The following is a 20,593-nucleotide window of genomic DNA, read 5'->3' on the forward strand; positions in this document are numbered from 1 at the left end:
ATAAGCTAGTATTAAGATCTCATAGTGTATAGTTTTTGACACATCTTATCCTTAGAGTACGGAGGGACTCATTTTAAATCACACAGTTCCAAAATTCTTACATTTCTCTTTCTTACTTCCAATCCTGGCCTGGTGGTGACAGCAGAACATCATGCAATCAGTGTTACCACGCAATCATAGCAAGATTCGTACACATGATCATTAAAATAAATACATCAAAACAAATATGTGAAACTGTTCCATTAACATAACTAACAGCTGAAATGTAACATAACAAATCAACACATGTGCTACAACATTTGTTATTATTCTTGACTTTGTTTTATAAGGCTACAGAGAAATTGTTCCTGTTTTCATTGGAACACAGATGAGTGTCAAGCTGTAGCTCATCAAATGGCCTCTTCTTATGGAAAAGATGCCTTCCCAAAGATTGTACTAACCTTTGGCACAGCTAGAATACTTTTCTAGGTGCTCTACAGTAAGATAATTGACATCTAATTCCATAGCTCTCATCCTTTAGTCTTTGGTACAAAGAGAAATCCAAATAGCACAGATAGTTGTGGAAAGTATTTCTCTCTCTTTTTTTTTTTTTTTTTGCTTTTGACATTGATAAAAACAAGATTAAGTTCAATAAGCCCATAATTCTCATTTCTCAGGTATGTTTAGGCTTTACAATGCAATAAGAAAGCACTAATATGGGAAAAAGTAAGCCTGGAATGTATTGTGATACATTTGAAAGGAGATTGAGATCCACTTCTATCCAAGAATATACTCATTAACATACACTTTCAAAATGTTTTTGAAAACTAGTAAGTGGTGATGCTTAAATCTTGCATGGAAAATATCATAGGGTTGGAAAAGTATAAATTGCAATAGGAAATGTCATATTTTTGTTTGAGCCTTCTCCTATGTAGTACAATTCAGTTGTTGTGCACAGGCTATTGTCTCTAATTAATGATGCAGCTGAGATTTCCTTGAAGAGGCAAACATAGAAATAGTTTTGTTAGTTTTTCCTCAATAATGTCAACATACTAATATGTACTAAAATAATTTAGATGTCGGTCTTTATTTTAACATCCTATAGAAAGCAAAAAATTTATCAAAATATTGGTCCCCCCCTTTTGGGGGTCTTCATTTATCCCAATTTATTTATTTATTTTTGTTGTTATTATTGTTTTCTTTTTCAAGGTAGTAACACGATTATGCATGTCGACATTTATCCCAATTTTTTTCTCCATTCTTTTTTCTGCTCTCCAATTCAGATCTTCCTGTCTCCATAGTATCCGGTATCCATCCTACATCTTTTTCTCTTGCTAGTCTTGTTAACTCTCAGACAGTCTTAAGAGTTTAGTTAAATAAGAAAATTAATTCCCAGAATTTTAAGACTGTAAAAGATGTTTTAGGGGCAGGCATTCCTTTTTTTTTTTTTTTTTTCTTCTCTGTTTGATACAGATGCCAAGGAAGTGAGTCACAGGCACAGGTGTAGAGAGGTGCAGGGCAAGCTGCCCATTGTGCGTTTCCTGATTACATAACCTTTGAGTGTCTCCAGGAGAGATGGGACTTAGAGCTGTGTTGTGTGCAGTGCCAGGCAGTCTGATCACAGACAGGCAGTGCTTGTATTCCTTCTCAAAAACTTTCCTGCTGGGTTGTTAAAGCATCATAGGTTAATGTTTAAATTGGAATCATGTCGGCCACAGCTGTGTGTGAGTGAATCTCTGCTTGAACGTGAATCAGAGTAGCTGACTGGAATCTGAAGGGAATATTTTTTTCTCCAACATGAGTTACATTGCTATTTACTCTGTGACTAGAAAGGAAGAACTGGGTGGCCAATAAAAAGGCAAATGACTCAGGGTATTTAAACAATGTTTCTAACCCATAATTAGACTACATATTATTTAGGTATGATATAGTACAATCTTTATATTTCATCTTAAAGTCATTTTACATCAACGTAAAAATGATTTTCATCATCTTTATAAAGGTTTTAAGATTTTAAAGGTGTTGTGTAGCTTTTTAATTTTGTTCTATGTATGTATGATTACATCTCTTATCTTTGCTATATATGGTCAGTTGTCAGCTATCTATTTATAGATTGCCCTGGATTGTTAGAACGACATATTCAGATTTTAATGCCATACTTCAGTCTGAATGTACTATAAACTTACTGTGTGGCCTAACAAAGGATTGACAACTGAATTAAGTTTTCTCATCCTTATTCCCTGAACAGTCTTTGTCGCTACCACCCTGGGAAGGTGAGGAGGAGCAGAGACAGCCTCAACAAAAAATAATAAATATGTATGATGTAGGTTTGGGATGTTACAGGTTAGATGACCTCTCAAGCACCTTTCTAATGCTTCCAGTTCTGTGATTTTTTTTTAATAAGACAGGTAAAGAATCAGGGAGGTAGAGGGAGTATACTACTTTTAAGGATTATGCTGATTATCATAGTAGGGGTTGATACTTGAACAAAAAGAATTTACTTAGGTGATAATGAACAATATTCTGATAAACTGGCAGAGAGGAAGCATAAAAAAAAATTAGAAGGGCAAATGAACACCTATATAGCTTTAATCATTTAGTGCATTTATTTTCAGGAACGTCTGGGGAGCTTCAACCCAAGTTCTAAATTAAATATTCCTGGTTTGAGATTTTGGCATTTGAGATTTTGGCGTTTGAGAAGAGTTGCTCAATTCATGTGATTGAAAATTAGACAAATGTCTGTTTCTTTGCCAGGAACATCCTCTTTTCTTTCCTTTATTTTCATCTTTAAATATTTGTCTAGCATTTCTAAGAGTTTTGTTTTGAAGAAACTTCAGGATTTTATCTGACAACAACTAAATATAGGGAAACCATATAATTTAGCATTTAAACCTAGATGCTTTTGAGCATGAAAATGGAACTATTAATAAGTACACCAAGACAGTAGGCTTAGATCAGAATAGGGACATATGACTATCCCAAATTATAGCTCCTTGAGACTATAGATTATGCAGCTAAAGAAATGTGCATGGACCCTTGTGGCTTTTTAGAGCAAAATAAGTGTGGCGTCAGGAAGGAAGGTAATAGATAGTAGCCTGGGAAAGGTCTGGCCTAACTTAATCAGAAAACGGATTTTTATGATGTTTCTTGTTGGGTTGGAAGTGGGGCTGTTTATTTCCTCCTATTTTTATATTCTTGTTAGTTTCTCTTTGTTTCACTGAAGAGATTAAATTCATGGGATTTGCATTTGAGAGTGAAAGAGGAGAGGGTGGGGAAGAGTCTAAAGATTGTGATGTGCATGGCATGTTATTAATAAAAACTAGAAACACAGGAGGAAGGGAGAGGCTTGAGAGGTTAGGAAAAGATAATTTGTTGTTAATATTACTCAGTCATTGGAGATCTATGAGACATTCACATAGCTATAACAAGGAGGCAGCTAGAAGCAAAAGTTTTGAGTTCAGGAAAGAAATCAGGTCTAAAGCTATTAATATATGTGTGTGTATGTATGTATACATACATTTGGATTCCTTCTGCATTGATTCACTGTTAAATCTTTGGGAATGGACAAAATCTTTCATTCATTCATTCATCCATCCATTCATTCTAAATTTAGCATTGTGCTAGATGGCAGGGATATAGTAATAAAGTAGACCCAATCTCTGTCTTCACAGAGCTTATGGTCCAGTGGGAAAACATGAAAGTATAGGGTCCATGGGAGCACAAAGGAAAGATACCTAAGCCGCAGACTTCAGGAGTCATCAGTGAACAGGGAAAAGAGAATGAAGGTAGATGGCATAGAGGGAATAGTACAAAAGTCATGAGAGAGTGCCTAGCACGGGCGAGACATTGTAGGAATGGGAACTGAGAAGAAAATGTAGTTGAACATGGAACTTTAATGAATGCCTTCTTTTAAGCAAGGGATAGAGGAAAAGGAGTCAACAAAGGAGGCTGAGAAGGAAATGAAAATAGGCAGAGAATCAGGAGAAGGTGTTGGAGAAGTCAGAGGACAGCAAGTCAAGGAGAGAGGAGATAATCAGCAGTATCAAAGCTGCATAAGGGATCAAGTAGAATGAAGATTAAGGAGAGAGGCTATTGAATTGGCAATTAGGTGGTTGTCAGTGATCTTACAGATTGGTGTCATTGACATGGAAGCCAGATTGCAGTAGATTGAGGAGTGAGTGAGTATGAAGATTTTTAGAGAAAGGGAAGAGAGGAGTAGTAGAGTAATGATTTGAGGGCAAAACAGTTAGGTAAAATATTTTATAATGGGAGAGGCACATCGCCTCAACAACCTTGTAGATTAAGGGAAGAAATGGAACCAGTGAAGAGGTAGCTTAAGGAAACAAGGCACCAAGGAAATAATTGGTGTTGCAGCTCTGGAAGAATGTAGTTGAGCACACATGTATGTATAGACTTGTAAAGGACATCAGAGAAACAAAAAGATTTAGAAGACAGCTCTTGAAGAGAAAGCTGAGGGCATTCACACCAGTGGTTTTTCCCAGTTAAGTGGGACATAAAGTCTACTGAAAGTGAAGAAGCATAAGGGTACGTACAGTTGCAAGCTTTAAAGAGGATGGCTAAATTTTAAAGTGGAGAAATGGAGTTGATTAGAAATAAGCAAAAGCTTGAGCTTTGCAATCACAGTTGAGGGTTTTAAAAAAAGTATTAATGAACAACTACTAATTAACAACTTCAGAAATTTTGAAATTTGCCCCATCTGCTAATTTTCCCTCTCCCAAACTTCACCAATGGTATCTCAAGACCTGTTAAGTACTCTTTACCTAAAAAATGTCAATACATGACTCTGAAATTTCTCCCTACCTATTCTCCTTTATCGTGTTGAAGCTTTACAATATCTACCTTAATGATCATTTTAACATATATGCTGCAGTGTTTCTTAACCTACCCAACTCCAATGTCTCTTATCTTCATTTCTCCTCAGTTATCTACGGGAATGGCCATATATTGGAATCCATCATAATTTGGAACTACTCTAGCTTTAAATTCTTGAACTCTGAATTCCCTTTCAGATAACCTTTTTGCTTTAAGCCACTAATCTCCCATTTGTCCACTCTACAAATATTTATTGAATGCCTATCATATGCTGAACTTTAGTGCTCCCTTTAACTGCCCTACATGCTGTTCTTCCTTATCTCCTCTAGTTCTTTGGCACTGTACCCTGCATGTTATCACATTACTACCCTGATTTTAACCTCATTTTTCTTTCTTATCTGTCATGGATCTCATAGTAGATCATTTCAATTGCAGTTTAACCAGCACATTCACTTCTTTTCTTGCTTTAACTCCACTTAATCATATAACCACATATATACATATATATGTACATACACACACACAAACCCCACACATATATTAAGTATATTCTTAGCATTATTTATTACTGTTTCTGTCTTTAACCTAACTCTTCCTTTGGCTTCTGCTGCATTACTCTAACTTGGTTTATTTCCTAGCTCTCTGACTTCTCTTTCTCAGGTTCTTTTACTATTTCTTCTGACTTTATTCATTTTTATTATATATTACAATCAATATAATTAATATTTACCTATGTATTATACTTTCTATTTTTTCCTAGTCCATCCTGCTTTTTTCTGGGGCTTCCCTTTAATATTTCATTTAGTATAGGTCTGCTGGTGATGAATTCTGTTTTTGTCTGTTTATTTATGACATCTTTATTTTGTTTTTATTTTGGAACAGTATTTTTACTGGACATAGAATTCCAGAATTGCAGTTGTTTTCTTTTGGCACTTTAAAGACTTAAGGCTGGAGTCTGTATCTAGACCATTCCTACTCTCGGTGTTTTGAGAGTCTAGTGTGTTTACAGGGGCTTCCCCACTGACAGGTCCTGAACTAGAATCCTGGTCTCCTCAGCACTGGAAAACTTCCAAACACTTCATTTATAGGTAATTATAAGGACTTTGGCTTTTATTCTGTGTGAAAGGGGAAGTCACTGGAGAGTTTGGACAGAGGAGTGATGCACAAAAGGATTTATCGTTGGCTGTGGTAAGAATAGACTTTAAGAAAGCAAAGAAGCAGCTGGAAAGACCAGTTAAGAGACGAATGTGAAAAAACAGGAAGATGTGAAAGTGGCATATAATTTCTTGTCTGGCTATTGAAATAACTTCCAAACTGCCTTGAATACTGATATTACTCAAACTGTTTTTCCTTTCTGATACCATAGGGATTTATTTCTATAATTTATATTCAGTGATGTCACTCCACAGTAAAACCCTTCAGAGATTCCCTATGATATATTTAGGTAAAAATTCAAATTCCTTAACAAAGGATAAAAGTTCATATCCATGCTCTGGTCCCTGCTTCCCTTTATAGATCTTCTCTTGTCCTACATCTTTCCTTTGGCCAGTGCTATCTAGTTGGAACCCAGAATCTGTCCATAGATTATAAAACCCCCTTGGGCCTCTAGGCGTTGGCCTGTGTTTTGCTTCTTCTTGGACCATCTGTCTCATCAACTCTCTTCTCTTGTCTGATCGACTCCAACTCCTCTTTAAAGAGTCAGCTTAAAAATTATCTTCTCATCACTTCACGGCCTTTTGGCTAAGATCAAGTGTAAAAATTATATTCTCTTAGCAAGACTCCATCTCTACAAAAATTTTTAAAAATTAGCTGGGCATAGTGGCATGCACCTATAGTCCTGGCTATTTGGGAGGCTGACACAGGAGGATTGCTTGAGCCCAGGAGTTTGAGGTTGCAGTGAGCTATGATCAGCCACTGCGCTCTAGCTTGAGTGGCAGAATGAGACCCTGTCTCAAAAAAAAAAAAAACCTTCCAAAGAGTTTCCAGAACCTTTCTTTCCTCATTCCAATACCTATTTGAGTCTTTTCTGTGGATTCAGTATAATTCAATAAATGGCAGATACTCTCTGCCAAGAACAATTTTAGTAATTGGAGATTCATGGATGGATAAGCTACAGTCTTTGGCCTCAAGGATCTCAGTCTAGAAGAGAAGATACATACATACATAATTGCATTAGAATGTGATAGGTGTAGCAGAGAAAGTATGATCGTGGAGGAGAATGTGAGAGAAAAATTCCTAGAGAAGGAGAAATCCATGTTGGTTTTAAAAAAATAAATTGGGGTTTATCAAGCAGAGAAGATGTGTGTGTGGGGTAGGGTAAATATCCAAGACTGAAGGAACAATGTGTGCAATGGTGTGGAATGGCAAAACAGGAAGAGTTAAGGAAATTACAAAAAAATTGGTATTTAAGTGTAAAATTTGAAAGGTGATTAATGGGAGATGAGCTTAAAAGAATGTGCAGGCAATCATTGACGCTCTTATTTGTAATACATACCTCTATCATAGCACTTATACTGCATTATAACATTGGTTTTCACCTCCATGCAACCACCAAGTGGGCTCTTTCAGGGCAGGCGTTGGCTCTTGTTCATTAATCTTTGCACACATACCACCTAGCCAAATGTCTATGATGCAGTAGGTGCAGTACTTAGTACATGCTTATGTTAATAATGGGTACCCTTTAAAACTTTTAAAAGATTATTTAAAATAAGACTATAATTTGCTGTTTGGGATATATATTTATATATATCCAACTCAGAGTCTTCAGAGTTGAGTCCAGACATTGCCAGGTCCAAAATCTAAGTATATTAAATAAAACTGAAATAAAGTACAATTAATTAGAAATTCTTAGTAGAATTATATTTAAATCCAATGTTCAGGGTATGATATATCCAGTAAGTAAAAGTTTTTTAAAATAAAATGTTATTAAATTGCTTCTCAGATATAAATAGCTATTATTGAGAGACAAGACAAGTGAGTAGAATGGAACAGATATTTGTGGTAGGTTTGCTGAAAGTTCTATATATATCTTTTTGTTTGCTGGAAGTTCTGTGTATATCTTTTCGTTCACTCTTATTCTTTTCCTGTATTTCTTCCACAGCGTTGGACACAAGATGGGCATATTTGATGGCAGAAAGGGATAATTAGCAACAGGCTTAAGAACTCTGCAACTCAATTAGGTAGGGTAGGTAGTCTGTTTGGTCTCTGGACTAGAAGACTGATAGCCAGCTTGGCAGTCTAAGTAAGTGTATTCTTGCCTGTTGTTTCCAAAAGAGCATTTCAAACCACTTCGGAAAGTAACACAAATGTGTTAGAAATGTGATGAGCATAAGGAAAAAAGGAGGTATTCTCAAATCAATTATAATTATACATAGTACATCCTGAGAATTTTTGTAATTTAAGAAAAATTGGCTAAATTACTGATGAATAAATAGAAAAAAGAAAAGGAAAAATATTTTCAGTAGATGCATTGCTTTGTCTTAGGTGGTTTTACCCATATTTTCAAATTTTCAAGAAAAATATTCACTAGGGCTTCTTTACCTTCTCTTAGTTTTTAAAAAATGCCTTTGCTGAGGGGGCCACTAACCATTGTGGTTTCTCCCAACATCCTCTCCCTGTTCCTCTCCCTTTTCCCTTAGTATCTATTTGCTACATACATTGCTCCTTCGGCCACTCTTGACATTGGACTCCAACAGGAAGAGAAAAAAGAAATTTATTTGAAAATATACCCACCATTTGAAGACCTTTTTGACACAGCAGAAGAATATATCCTTATCCTCCTTCTTGAGCCCTGGACAAAGATGGTAAAATCAGACCAAGTTGCTTATAGAAAGGTATTGTGTTTTGATGTAAATGATTCAAAGTAAAAAAAAAAAAAGAAAGAAAGGAAGAAAAGTATTGTGGCACTGTTAAATTGTATATGAATCATTCAGGTTTACTATAAAACTGATGACAGGCAGGTTATTAACTCACCAGAGAAGAAATGACAAAGGTCTCACGTGGGCCAGAGATTTAGAGTTAAATTTAGGCAGCCTCAAAATTTGGGGCAGGGAAAGTGTTTATTAACTTTATTATTTTGCCATTTTTCCTGTTGTCTCCTAACAAAAACCTTAAATCTACATCATTTTTCATTCTCTGTACAAATATGTCAGAAGAGAGAAATCTGAGTTTTGGTTTCCTATGAACGGATAAAATATGCCATGATAATATACTGGCTTTGTCCTTTCTTGCCATTTCTCAGCAGTAGCCTTAATTTTGATTAATAGAAAAAGCCATGCCATGTAGTGCTGGATGAATTGCAATAAATATCACACCCATGGAAAATATAAACGTTCCATGTATGTCGTGAAAAGCAGATCCTCTGACTTCAGTGCTTCTATTTTAAAGCACCCCCAGATGTTCATCTGGTCAGGCTGCTTGGTTGGATGGAAGTTTCAACACATCCTTTTTCATTCTGAAAGAAGTCATTTTCAGCCTCAGTGCTTGAATATTTTCACCATTCTTGTTGATGGGTAGAGGAAATTTCCTTAAATCTTTATTTCCAATCACAAATTGAAACTACCCATGAATATTTCACATGAGGTCATTTCAAGCAGAACTCTGCTATCTTTGTCTTGCTATTTTTTGTTAATATCTCCCCAACAACTTCTTAGATAGTCAGTCATGTCTTCTACCAGGAAGGATACGTTAGGTGATTAAGATGAAATTAATACCAAAACACCTTGGTGGGAGTTACCTTATTTTGGATTGTGACTGAAACAACTCTTATGGCTTACTAAATTCAATGACCAAAATAAATTTTCATTCCTGATTTTTCTTTGTCCTGAAAATCAGTGTAGCATCCATTTTACTATAAAACTGTATGTATTACACTAGGAAAATTAGTACACCATATGAAATTTATAAAAATTCCCTCCAGTCATTGTTTTAAACACAGCATATGGCATACAGGAAAAGGTCCTGCAATAGTTAAAAAAATTTTTTTGGATTATAACTAACTTCCCTAAACCAAAAAGTTTTGACCTTAGTAATGATTCTTATAAAATGCATGGGACATGGGATTTTTTTTTTTTTTTTTTTTTTTTTTTTTTTTGAGATAGTGTCTTGGTCTGTCACCCAGGCTAGAATGCCATGGTGTCAGCCCAGCTCCCAGCAACCTCAAACTCCTAGGCTTAAGCAATCCTCTTGCCTCAGCCTCCTGAGTAGCAGGGACTACAGGTATGTACCACCACATCACACTAATTTTTTCTATTTTTAGACAGAGTCTCACTTTTGCTCAGGCTGGTCTCTAACTCCTGAGCTCCAGTGATCCTCTTGCCTTGGCCTTCCAAAGTACAAGGATTATAGGTATGAGCCACCGAGCCCTGCCAGGACATGTTTTTAATAAAAGGAAAAATAAATCTCTCTTTAGTTCTAGAAACTTACTAATTTCAGCCTAGAGTACTCCTCTAAAAGCCCAGCTGACTATATTATGTAGACTTTTCCCCCAAAAAGGATAACCAGGCAGACTACCAAACCTAGCTATTAAATACAGAAAGTTATCAGGCAGCTAGTTAGCCAAACTGGTTGTTCCCTGCAATAGAGAAATAGAGAATGGTCTTCTTCTCCCGGTTATGTAGAATAGTGGATTACACACGGTCAAGAGTAACACCTGCTGTTAGGTTTAATTTGATGATTGTCTGTCTCCTCCTCTTACTACAGCTAGAAAGCCTTTGCTCACAGGCTAGTAACACTGCAGAGTCTGGTCATTTCTTGTTCTGTAAATTATTTGGTCCCTAAAGCTAGCAGTGTCTGCCTTTATAAGTATTATTCTGTTGTATTGAATAGCAGCTGGGAATGTGACCAACATTTTTTCATTGTTTGTAAGTTTACATGATGTGTTTAGATAGGAGGAGTGATCTCTGGTGGCACTCTATCATTACATAGAAATGTATGCATTTTATATCACATGCATGTCAAGTGTGACCTTGCTTTAGCTAATATTTTTGACTATGTGGGTCTTCCTGTTTTTGCCTTTTAAATACTTTGTTTTATTTTGGCAACTGTATTTGTTTTTTACCCCACTGTTATTGGCAAATTGTGCATTCTGTTTATGTTACAAGCTTTATTATTATTATTAATTTTTAGGTGGATCTAGTGGAAGAAACTCGACAGCTAGATTCCACATACTTCAGAAAGCTACAGGCTTTGCATAAAGAGACATTTTCCAAGAAAACTGAGGTAAAACAACTTTTTACTTAGAAAAACAAACTTTTTATCCTGGAGAAGGTTACCACTTTATATATTGCAGGGGGGGAGATTATATATTGAGGAGATGATGTATGGATAAAGTAGAGAATAGGCTGTTTCGTTTTTCTGCCATTTCTTTGCCTAGTGTGCTGCATTTGACAGGTGTTACATTTTATTGACACATTTAACAACAGAACCAGAAAAAACAGATGAGATAGTACAGTTACCTAAGCCACTCATTCGCCTTAGCTGAGGCCAGAAACTCAAGCCTTCACGCCACATTATATCGAATGTTATTGGTTATTTTCTGTATGGCAGCTGCTCTTTCCTTAATATTTGTTGTCAGGTCACAAAAGAGTCAAGATGCATTTTCTAAACAGAAAAGACATTTGTGTGACAGCAATAGGCAAAAAACAATAAAGAAAAAATATGGAAAGGAGTTGGGAAAGTTATTAAAAAGATCATAAAATCGACTAGAACATTAAAGTGTTATTTTGATTTATAAATTTGCATCTTTTGAATTGTCTAAGTAAACCATGACGGATCCAAAAAGCCGTAAATTTGAATATATATATCTACATAAAAATGACAGTTAATTGACCTGGAAATGTTTATGACATATTATTATATAAAGATGTATGGAACAAAAACACTGGTGTGATATGATCCTATTCGGGTAAAATTAAATATGTATTTCTACATGTGTCCATATATGCAAGAAGAGAGAATCTGGAAAGATACTCACCAAAATGTTAAAGATAGTTAGCTCTGAATGGTGAGGTTTCAGTTGACTTTTTTAAATTTCTTCTTTGTACCTCTCTGAAATTGTTATTCTTTTATAATAAAGTTTTACAAAAATAATATTTTTTAAAATGTAACTTTTATGATAGTTGCCTTATTAACACAGAAGTTCTCTATTTTAGAGACATTACTAATTAATATCCTGGAAAAGATACATAAAAATCTATAGAGGTAGTACAAGATAAGTTTATATTTTAAACTTTATAAACTAAAATTGATAACACTCTCCATAGTCCTTCTACATAAGGAAAATTAGTTTTTAAAATATTGGCAGGTTATTGGCAGCTAACCGTAAGATAAACTGTCAAAATAAAAACGAATGGGGAGATGAATGAATTATATAAGGAAGGGCCTTTCAAAGAATGAGCCTCTCTACCTCTTTGCTCTTTAGGGTTTGCACATTATTCACAAAACATCAGAGGTCTTAAAATTACTTAAAAATTAATGTTTATATGAAAGACATTACATTTGAAGAATATATTATTAGATAAGTATCTTGTATTGCTCTATAACTTTTTTAAATTGTTATAGAAGAATGTTTTATGTTCATGATATATTGTTAAGAAAAAGAAACAGGTTACCAAACCATATATACATGGGTGCATAATCCTGTCTTCATTTTTTAAAAATTATATCAGACATGGGGAATTTCTTCATGATTCAATCTGCTGAACTATTCAACCATCCTATGTTCAACCATCCTATTTTTAATAAACTACTTGGAAAAGTACAGAAAGGACTGAAAAGCTATATACAAAAATGTTAATGATTATCTCTGAATGATAGTATTATGTATGATTTTTATTTTCTTCTTTTTTTATTACAAAAGACAATTAAGAAAAATAATAGAAATATTAAGAAAAATATTAAGAAAAATAATAAAATTAATATTTTACAAAGAAGTGCTTTATGGATAGTAAATGTTTACTAAATGTTCTTGAAAATGGAATGGAATGGAAACGAACAGAACAGACTTTGGTATAAGTTAGAATCTGAGACACCTAGAGTCCTTATCCAGTTCTACCATTGAATTGTTAAATGTCCTTGGCCTGATCATTTTTCTTTTAGTTTCTCTATTTAAAATTGTAAAGACTTTGCTGTATTTAAGAGATTTTTATAAAAAATATCCTTTTACTAGGACACCACTGGTGAAATTGGAACTAGTGTTTTGTCACTCTCTAACGTCTCTAAACAAAAACAATATTGGAGTAATGTTCGTGAAGAATACAAGCATTTTACTTTTAATGATCTGCTTAACAACAAACTGGAGTTTGAACATTTCCGCCAGTTTCTTGAGGCTCATTCTTCAAGGTGAGAAATATAACCATTTTTAAGCATATTCTCATTTAAAACAGAATTTTTCTGAGGTACTGGTTTTGATTCAACATTTTATAATAGTGAATAGATTTTAGTGCTAGATTTTACTCATGTCAGTAAAAACTAATGAACATGATTACATGAAATCTGTATGGATAACTTTTTTTTTATGTGGTTTCACTATGTTGCCCAGGCTGATCTTGAACTCCTGGTCTCAAGCAATCTTCCCACCTCAGCCTCCTTAAGTAGCTGGAATTACAGCGAACCAATGCACCTGGCTATAGGGTTAACTTTTTGTTGGAGTGCATTTTGATTTTTGCAACCTCCAAATTGTTATTTTAAGTGGTTACACAATATATGTTGATGTTTTTAGCATTGGCTAACTTAAAACACCAGTGTGCTTTATTTTTTCTCCTTTTTGCTGGTTTTTTCATTTGCATTTCTCTAGACAGGTACTTTAAGTATTATTTCTGGAAAGTGTCTTTTATATTTCACTAAGATATTGAAATTATTGTAATATTTTGCAATTTTTATTAACTGATATGTAAATAAAACATTGTAGTTTTGCCCAGAATCTTGAACCTTATAACATATTTATCTAGTATCAACTAAAGTATTGATCATATATTTTTCCTATTAATTTTCTACCACGTTAACAGAAACGAGTTAGACATGGGAGCCAAATTTCACTGTATATAGTTTCCCTTCATTGTGATGGGCATTATATTAAATTTGGCCTGTTTGTCAAATGGAGGTAGCATATGTGTAAATTTTCTCATATTTGAAATTGGTGATACTAGTTCATCATTAATGGAAGAACTCTGAGACCTCACCAATAATGATGATAGATTATTTTCTGATCCCAATACTTCTTTGTCATTCATATGTTTAGTCAGGATTCAGAGTATAATGGAGTTGACCTAACTGGCCTAGAAAAGAATCAGAGATACTTTATTGTACTCATTAGTTCTGTGATCTAATCAACTGTGCTAATTAGTCAAGATAGCCATTTTATAAGTTCTGTCAAAACAAATTGTTTGGTGTTTAGTAGAATTTAGAGAAATAAATAAGATTTTGTTTTCATTTTAGCATGGACCTTATGTGCTGGATAGACATTGAGCAGTTCCGAAGAATAATTTATAGAGATAGAAATCAAAGGGATGCAAAATCTGTATACATTAAAAATAAATACCTTAATAAAAAATATTTCTTTGGACCCAACAGTCCAGCTTCTCTGCGTCAGCAAGACCAGGTATTGACATACACACTTATTTTTTATATTGATGTATGAAAAGCAATAATTTATTTCTATTTGCTAACAACTTGAAAATCTTTTTTCTTTTCTTTTGCTTTTATGACTTATATGTTAGATACTTTTGATATTTATTTTGATATTTGTAAGCATCTGTAAATTAAATGTCTTTAAAATCCACTAAAGTATTGCATAGAATAAAAATGTGTTACTTTGAAAAGTAATTTATAGAATAAAATAACTTTTATTCACCCACTGATTCATTCGTTCAACAAATCTGAGTTCCTATGATATGTCAGACCCTGTTTGGTTGCTCGGGGTAATGTGGTGAACAAGATGGACAAGGTCCCTGCACCGTTCCGCAAGCAGAAAACAGCCATTATCAACTGTTAAACCTGATCTCTCTTTTCTGTTTTTCTCTTAACAGATATTACTCCAAACATAAACGATCTTTGAAAATCCTGTTTACAATTGTATTGTCCCCAGAAACTATTTTCACTGGCTAGGAACATAGGTTTGGCCATTTTGTTGGGTAACAGTCCTATGGCCTTAATCACAGCTTATTAATATTTACAGTGTTATTAAATTAGGATTCAGCAGTGGCTTTGTGTTCATGTAACACTTATAAGATGTGGCTCAATTTTTTTACTTTTGAAATATAAAGAATTAAGATTATAATTTATTTGTTTAAAGTTTGTTAGTACTACATTAATACCTAAAGATCAAGTGCATAGTGTATGGTTTTTTGTTTGTTTGTTTGTTTTTGAGACAGGGTCTCACTCTGTTGCCTGGGCTAGAGTGCAGTGGCATGATCATAGCTCACAGCAACCTCAAACTCCTGGGCTCAAGTGATCTTTATGCCTCAGCCTCCCAAGTAGCTGGGACTACAGGCACATGCCACCAGACCTGGCTAATTTTTCTATTTATTGTAGAGATGGGGGTCTTGCTGTTGCCCAGGCTGATCTAGAATTCCTGACCTCAAGTGATCTTCCTGCCTCGGCCTCCCAAAGTGCTGGGATTATAGCCATGAACCACTGTGCCTGGCCTAATTTTTTATTTTGGTAGTTTATAAGAATGCATAGCCTAATGGCATATATTTATAAAATACAAATTTCATATTAATGCTGAATTCAGTTAAAGAAAAGTTCAGAGCAGTTCACAAGCAGGACACACCAAATTAAAAAGCTAGATTTTGGTGTGTTGGGGGTAGAATAATTAGCAAAAGCTTTTGGAAGTAAGAGGGAACAGAAATTCTAGAATTAGGCAACTTTAACAAAAATGCCTTGCCATTAGTTCCCTGTGATACAAATCTGGGACACATTAGCAAAATTGGTTGAGTATCTCAATAAGCACAAGTATGAAATAAACACATGGACAGCATTTGTTTTCTATTTGACTTGTGCTACATTGCGTGAGGTTTCATGGTATCTGATGCTACTGTGTGAACCCTCCATAGTACATACTACATGCTGAGAATTTAAGTCAGTGAAAAAAGTCACCCATTACTATCATAGCAAATGGATGTGCTTCCAACTCAGGCATTTTCCCAGTGATCCTTCTTCATCTTTGTCATTACTTTTTTGCTTATTAATATTTTATACTTAAGGAGGTCTACATCACATTAAGTTCTATAAAGATCATGCTAGTCCTACTTTCAGTTGTGCAGCCAATTTGCTCTTTGATTAGCAAGGTAGTCTTTTTTTTCTTTTTTGTTTTTATGCAACACAATATTATAATACTATTAATTAATATTATTAAAAGAGGGCTAAGAAGAGGATTTCTCCTTTATACAAAACAATATTATTAGTAGTGCTATTTTGTTAATATTATTAATCAAAGGAGAACTAAGAAGAGAGCATTTATGCCAGTGAGCAATCCAAAAATTTCGGCAATATGTACACAGAAATAGGTAGAAAACACAAAGAGTTATAGTAGGAAATATCTATTAGTAGCTTGTTGATGTCAAAAATTAAGCAGAAGGAAGATTTAGGCCACAAAGAAACTGTGTTTTATAAATGGTGCTACCTATACAATTAGTGACTTTTATCTATAAAACATGACTTCTGTCTGCTTTCTGCTGCCTCTATTTTATTTTTAGAAGTTGTTGGAACAGCCCTTGATTGCTACCACTACCATCATCCTGCCATCTCCAAACCAACATTTGTTGTTAATATATATATTTATAATATCTAAGTCAAGATTGTCTCTTAACCAATTAATTCTCATTTTCCTCATCCACAAAAGAAAATTCTTTCTCACATGGGTCAATTTGACTAGAATCACACACTCATAGAATATTAGACCTAGAAGAGAGCTTAGAAAACAAATAGATTCATGTTCTCATTTTATAGTTGAAGATACTGAGTCCATGGAGAAAAAAAATGTCATTGCTTATCGTCACACATAATAAAAATCCCACTTCTGTGTTCTTCTTAGTGTATCACAAGTAAGCAAAATCATACATCTTAAATAGCCGTTACGTAAACTGCAATTGTCTGTACACAGTATAGCCAGGAGATACTATACAGAAAAGGAAAATTGTGGCACCTATCAGGTGTACAGCAAATAATTTTTGAGTGAATGAGTGAATTAATGACTATTTGTGTTTATTTAATAAAGCACAAGTTTATACTTTATGTTTCATTTTTATTTTCTTAGATAATGAATTTAAGTGGTGGCTGGGGGAAGATTCTCCATGAGCAGTTTGATGCATCTGTTCTAATTGAAGTTCAGAAGCATGTGCTAAATAGGCTAGAAAATGTGTGGTTGCCATTGTTTCTTGCAAGTGAACAATTTGCAGCACGTCAAAAGATAAAGGTATATAAATTAATATAATCTTTAGATAGCAATTGGCAGTACCTATCAAAACCTCAAATGTGCACACCTGTTGACGTAGCCATTGTACTTCTGTTGATAGCGATTAAAAGCATGGAGTTAGGCTTCCCTAAGTTTTGGGTGGTTTGGTTTTTTCTTTTTATTAGAGACAGGGTTTCACTCTGTTGCCCAGGTTGGAGTGCAGTGGCATGATCATAGCTCACTGCAGCCTTGAACTCCTGGGCTCAAGGAATCCTCCTGCCTCAGCCTCCCAACTAGTTGGAATTACAGGTGCACACCACCACACCCAGCTCAGACTGTAAATTTTAATCTCAACAGTGCCGCATATTAATTGTACCACTTTCATAAATTAGTTTCTCCATGTGAAAAATGGAGCTAATAATAGCTATTGCATTGTAAGGTCATTGTAAAAATGAAATGAAATTAATGTGTGTTTAGTTTCTTAGTATGGTGCTTGGCACATGGAAAACACTCAAATGTTATCTATTAATATACTTGTTATTTTTAATATTATTAAGTCTTCACACAAATGGACAAGGATATACAAGGACATTCACTGCTATATCATATGGGAGAAGAATTGAGTGAGTTATGATAATTCCATACTGTGGAAAGCTTTGCAGATTCCCACATAAAATGAGATTATAAAAATGAGGTTAAAATATAAAAATGAGATTTCCTCATGTACTGATATGAAGATGTTATTTATTGAATGAAACAAGCAAGATGCAGAACACTATATAGAAGATAATACCATTACATCTATTTACATCACTATATTTGTCTATCTGTGCATATCTATACATCCATCCATCTGTCAGTTTAACTATCAATTGTTATGCTTAAGGAAAAAGATTTAAAAGGATCTCTCTCCTGGAAATGGGTTTGGGGGGTGAGAAGCATTTTTACTTTTTACTTTGAAAAGCGGGTTTGTTTTTCTTTGCTTTGTTTTTATTTTATAAGAAGTATTACTTTGATAATTTAAAATGTCATTAGCATACCTAAAAAGAGGCAAACTTAATCTTTACAAAAATTACACAAGGGTCAGAAAACATATCATTTTGGACTTTAGTATGCAAAGCCACATACCATTAATACTGATTGGGAAGAACCTGAAAAATTTTTCCTCTATTCAATTTCTCAAACACTTTGAGGCCTATTTACTTGGAAACTTCCTTAGTCATTTGAGCAATGTATGTTTTGGAAAACACAATATAGCTGGGAACACAGAATTTTTAGTGTGGAGAAGAGCTGACCTGTTTTAAGCAAAAAATTCCTGGAAATAAGCTTTGGGAAAACTCAAATTTCCTCATTTCCTTTCTTCAGGCTAACTCCAATTCTCTATCCAAAGCCAAGTAAAAACACATTTGGCTTACTAATATTATTTACCACGTTTTCTCATTTTGTTTACAACAGTCATCTTATTGTAACTCATAGTCATTCCTGACTTACCATTTTTTGGGTGGCCAGTAAAACAAATTGATTCTGGCAACCTTAAGCCAAAGACAAAAAGGAAGGGTGAGAATTTATTCTAAAATGGTGCTGGGGCATCTCACACACTTAAGGGAAGAAGAGTTAATGCCCAAGGTTTGGAAAAGATGTCAGCCGTGATAACCCTAGGAACCCAGCAATAATTCTCAGATCTTTTCTTCTGGCCGTGGCCATCAAAAAGACTCAGTCCCAGTGAATCCAGTCCTTGTCTCTCCAGATCAGTTTCTAGATTTATTCTGCTATGGACAGGGAGGGAGAGTCAATAGCCCAGATGTGGCAAGAGTGGTTCCCAAGAAAAGGGAAATATTATGAATAGGGAATAACTCCAAGAAGTTATCTATTGTATTTCCCTCTGTATTGAGTAACTTTTGTACCCTTCTAAAGTTGTGAAAGTATATGGCTAAAAAATAGAACAAACATCTGAGAAGTCATAATTGTCTCTCCAGCTTCTGTTCCCACGTGAGCCAAAGTGAAACTGTCACCTACATTGGAGGCAGTACAGTCAGGTATTTACTGTCTCTCTTTTGCAGATGAGGAAACTGTGCAGAGAATTTGAGTGATTCCCTCAAGGACCTAGCTGCAGGGTTTCCATTTCTGAGTTTGATCTTCTTTCTCCCGAACTGCACTGTCTCTTTTGAAGCTGACCTTTACCTCATTTTTTTATTTAGCTATTAAATTAGTAAATAATTTCAAAACTTTAGACATTCTGAATAACTGGGATAAAATAATTGGTTTTGCATTTAGGTACAGATGAAAGACATAGCAGAAGAGCTCTTACTGCAGAAGCATGAAAGGAAAATTGGGGTCTGGAAGGCAAGTAATACTTGTTATATTCTTCTTCTTGTAAGTTTTGCTTTGTCAAAATATTGTTTTCCCTTCCTGCTCTGTTTAAAGACCCTCACTGTAGACACTGCTACATTTGGTCTAAACCAACAAATTATAACTGATACAGTTCTTAATTGGTGAATGGAATTTGGAAGAAAGTGTGACTCTACCAGAGCTCTGTTCTTAGAGAGATCCTTGACCAGCTCAACCTTAGAAGTGTTTGATTGCCTTTAAAATGTGTATTTTTCTTTACTCTGCTTGTGATGGATTTATTGAGACAAGCTGTTCATTCTAGCATATGGTTGTTTATTACTAAGAGTGGATTACACACAAAAAGAATGAATAATATGCAGTGGAATCAGCAGGTTTAATTAACTTATATTCCCCCTTTATTTAGAATTATAGTTTAGCTTTAAAAGAATTAAGATAACTATCATTTTGGTGGTGATTAAAACCACTATGATTCTATAATGTGCTAGAAATTGCCTATTTTGCTTTGCAAAAGCATGATAGACTTAGTCTTATTTTTGAACCTACAAGTTTATATGTATTTATCCTTCTATAAGTCATGACAGAATGTCCAACTAAACCTAGGTGACCTTCTGTAAACTAACAAAGATAAAAATTTATTTGAATGTTAGAGGAATGTATGTATGTTAGTATGCCCTTTTCTGTGTTTTCCTCTTGAAAGGAAGTAAGCTTTGTTTTCTGTTACATTTTTGATTGAAATTCTAAGTAGAATGGGCTTACATTTTATATTATTGTGCATTATATAATATTTTCTGTTTAGTTAAATTACAGGTTTTAGTTAGATTTCTAAGTTTTAGTATCTTAAGAAGCAGACCTTAAAACATTATTTGGTAAGTGGATTTTAAATAAACATCCCTGTCTAATACATAGTTGTTCCTATTTATAGGGCTGTAATTTTAATATGGACCATATGGTGAGGCTCTTAACTGTTTTGTTCAGAGAACATGACATGTACCTCACTAAAATAGTGATAGACATCTATTCACTTTGGGTTAACAGCAG

General features: G+C 34.4%; 1 protein-coding gene and 1 non-coding gene across 2 annotated transcripts in view; one reads left to right on the top strand and one right to left on the bottom strand.

Annotated features, from left to right (window-relative positions):
• The window catches only part of RGS22 (regulator of G protein signaling 22), a 113,686-nt gene that overhangs the window by 73,960 nt on the left and 19,133 nt on the right, over positions 1–20,593 (top strand). Inside the window, exons 15-20 of the mRNA XM_012762019.3 lie at positions 8,451–8,645; positions 10,939–11,031; positions 12,980–13,152; positions 14,248–14,410; positions 17,069–17,227; positions 19,481–19,549. Coding sequence (XP_012617473.2) covers positions 8,451–8,645; positions 10,939–11,031; positions 12,980–13,152; positions 14,248–14,410; positions 17,069–17,227; positions 19,481–19,549 — 852 coding nt within the window. The remainder of the gene's footprint in view (positions 1–8,450; positions 8,646–10,938; positions 11,032–12,979; positions 13,153–14,247; positions 14,411–17,068; positions 17,228–19,480; positions 19,550–20,593) is intronic.
• On the bottom strand, positions 12,471–12,531 carry LOC142872231 (small nucleolar RNA SNORD77). The gene has a single exon (XR_012920446.1). It is a non-coding gene; the product is annotated as a small nucleolar RNA SNORD77 (small nucleolar RNA).

Source organism: Microcebus murinus, chromosome 7 (assembly GCF_040939455.1).
Source record: "Microcebus murinus isolate Inina chromosome 7, M.murinus_Inina_mat1.0, whole genome shotgun sequence".
In the NCBI taxonomy this organism is placed as follows: Eukaryota; Metazoa; Chordata; class Mammalia; order Primates; family Cheirogaleidae; genus Microcebus; species Microcebus murinus.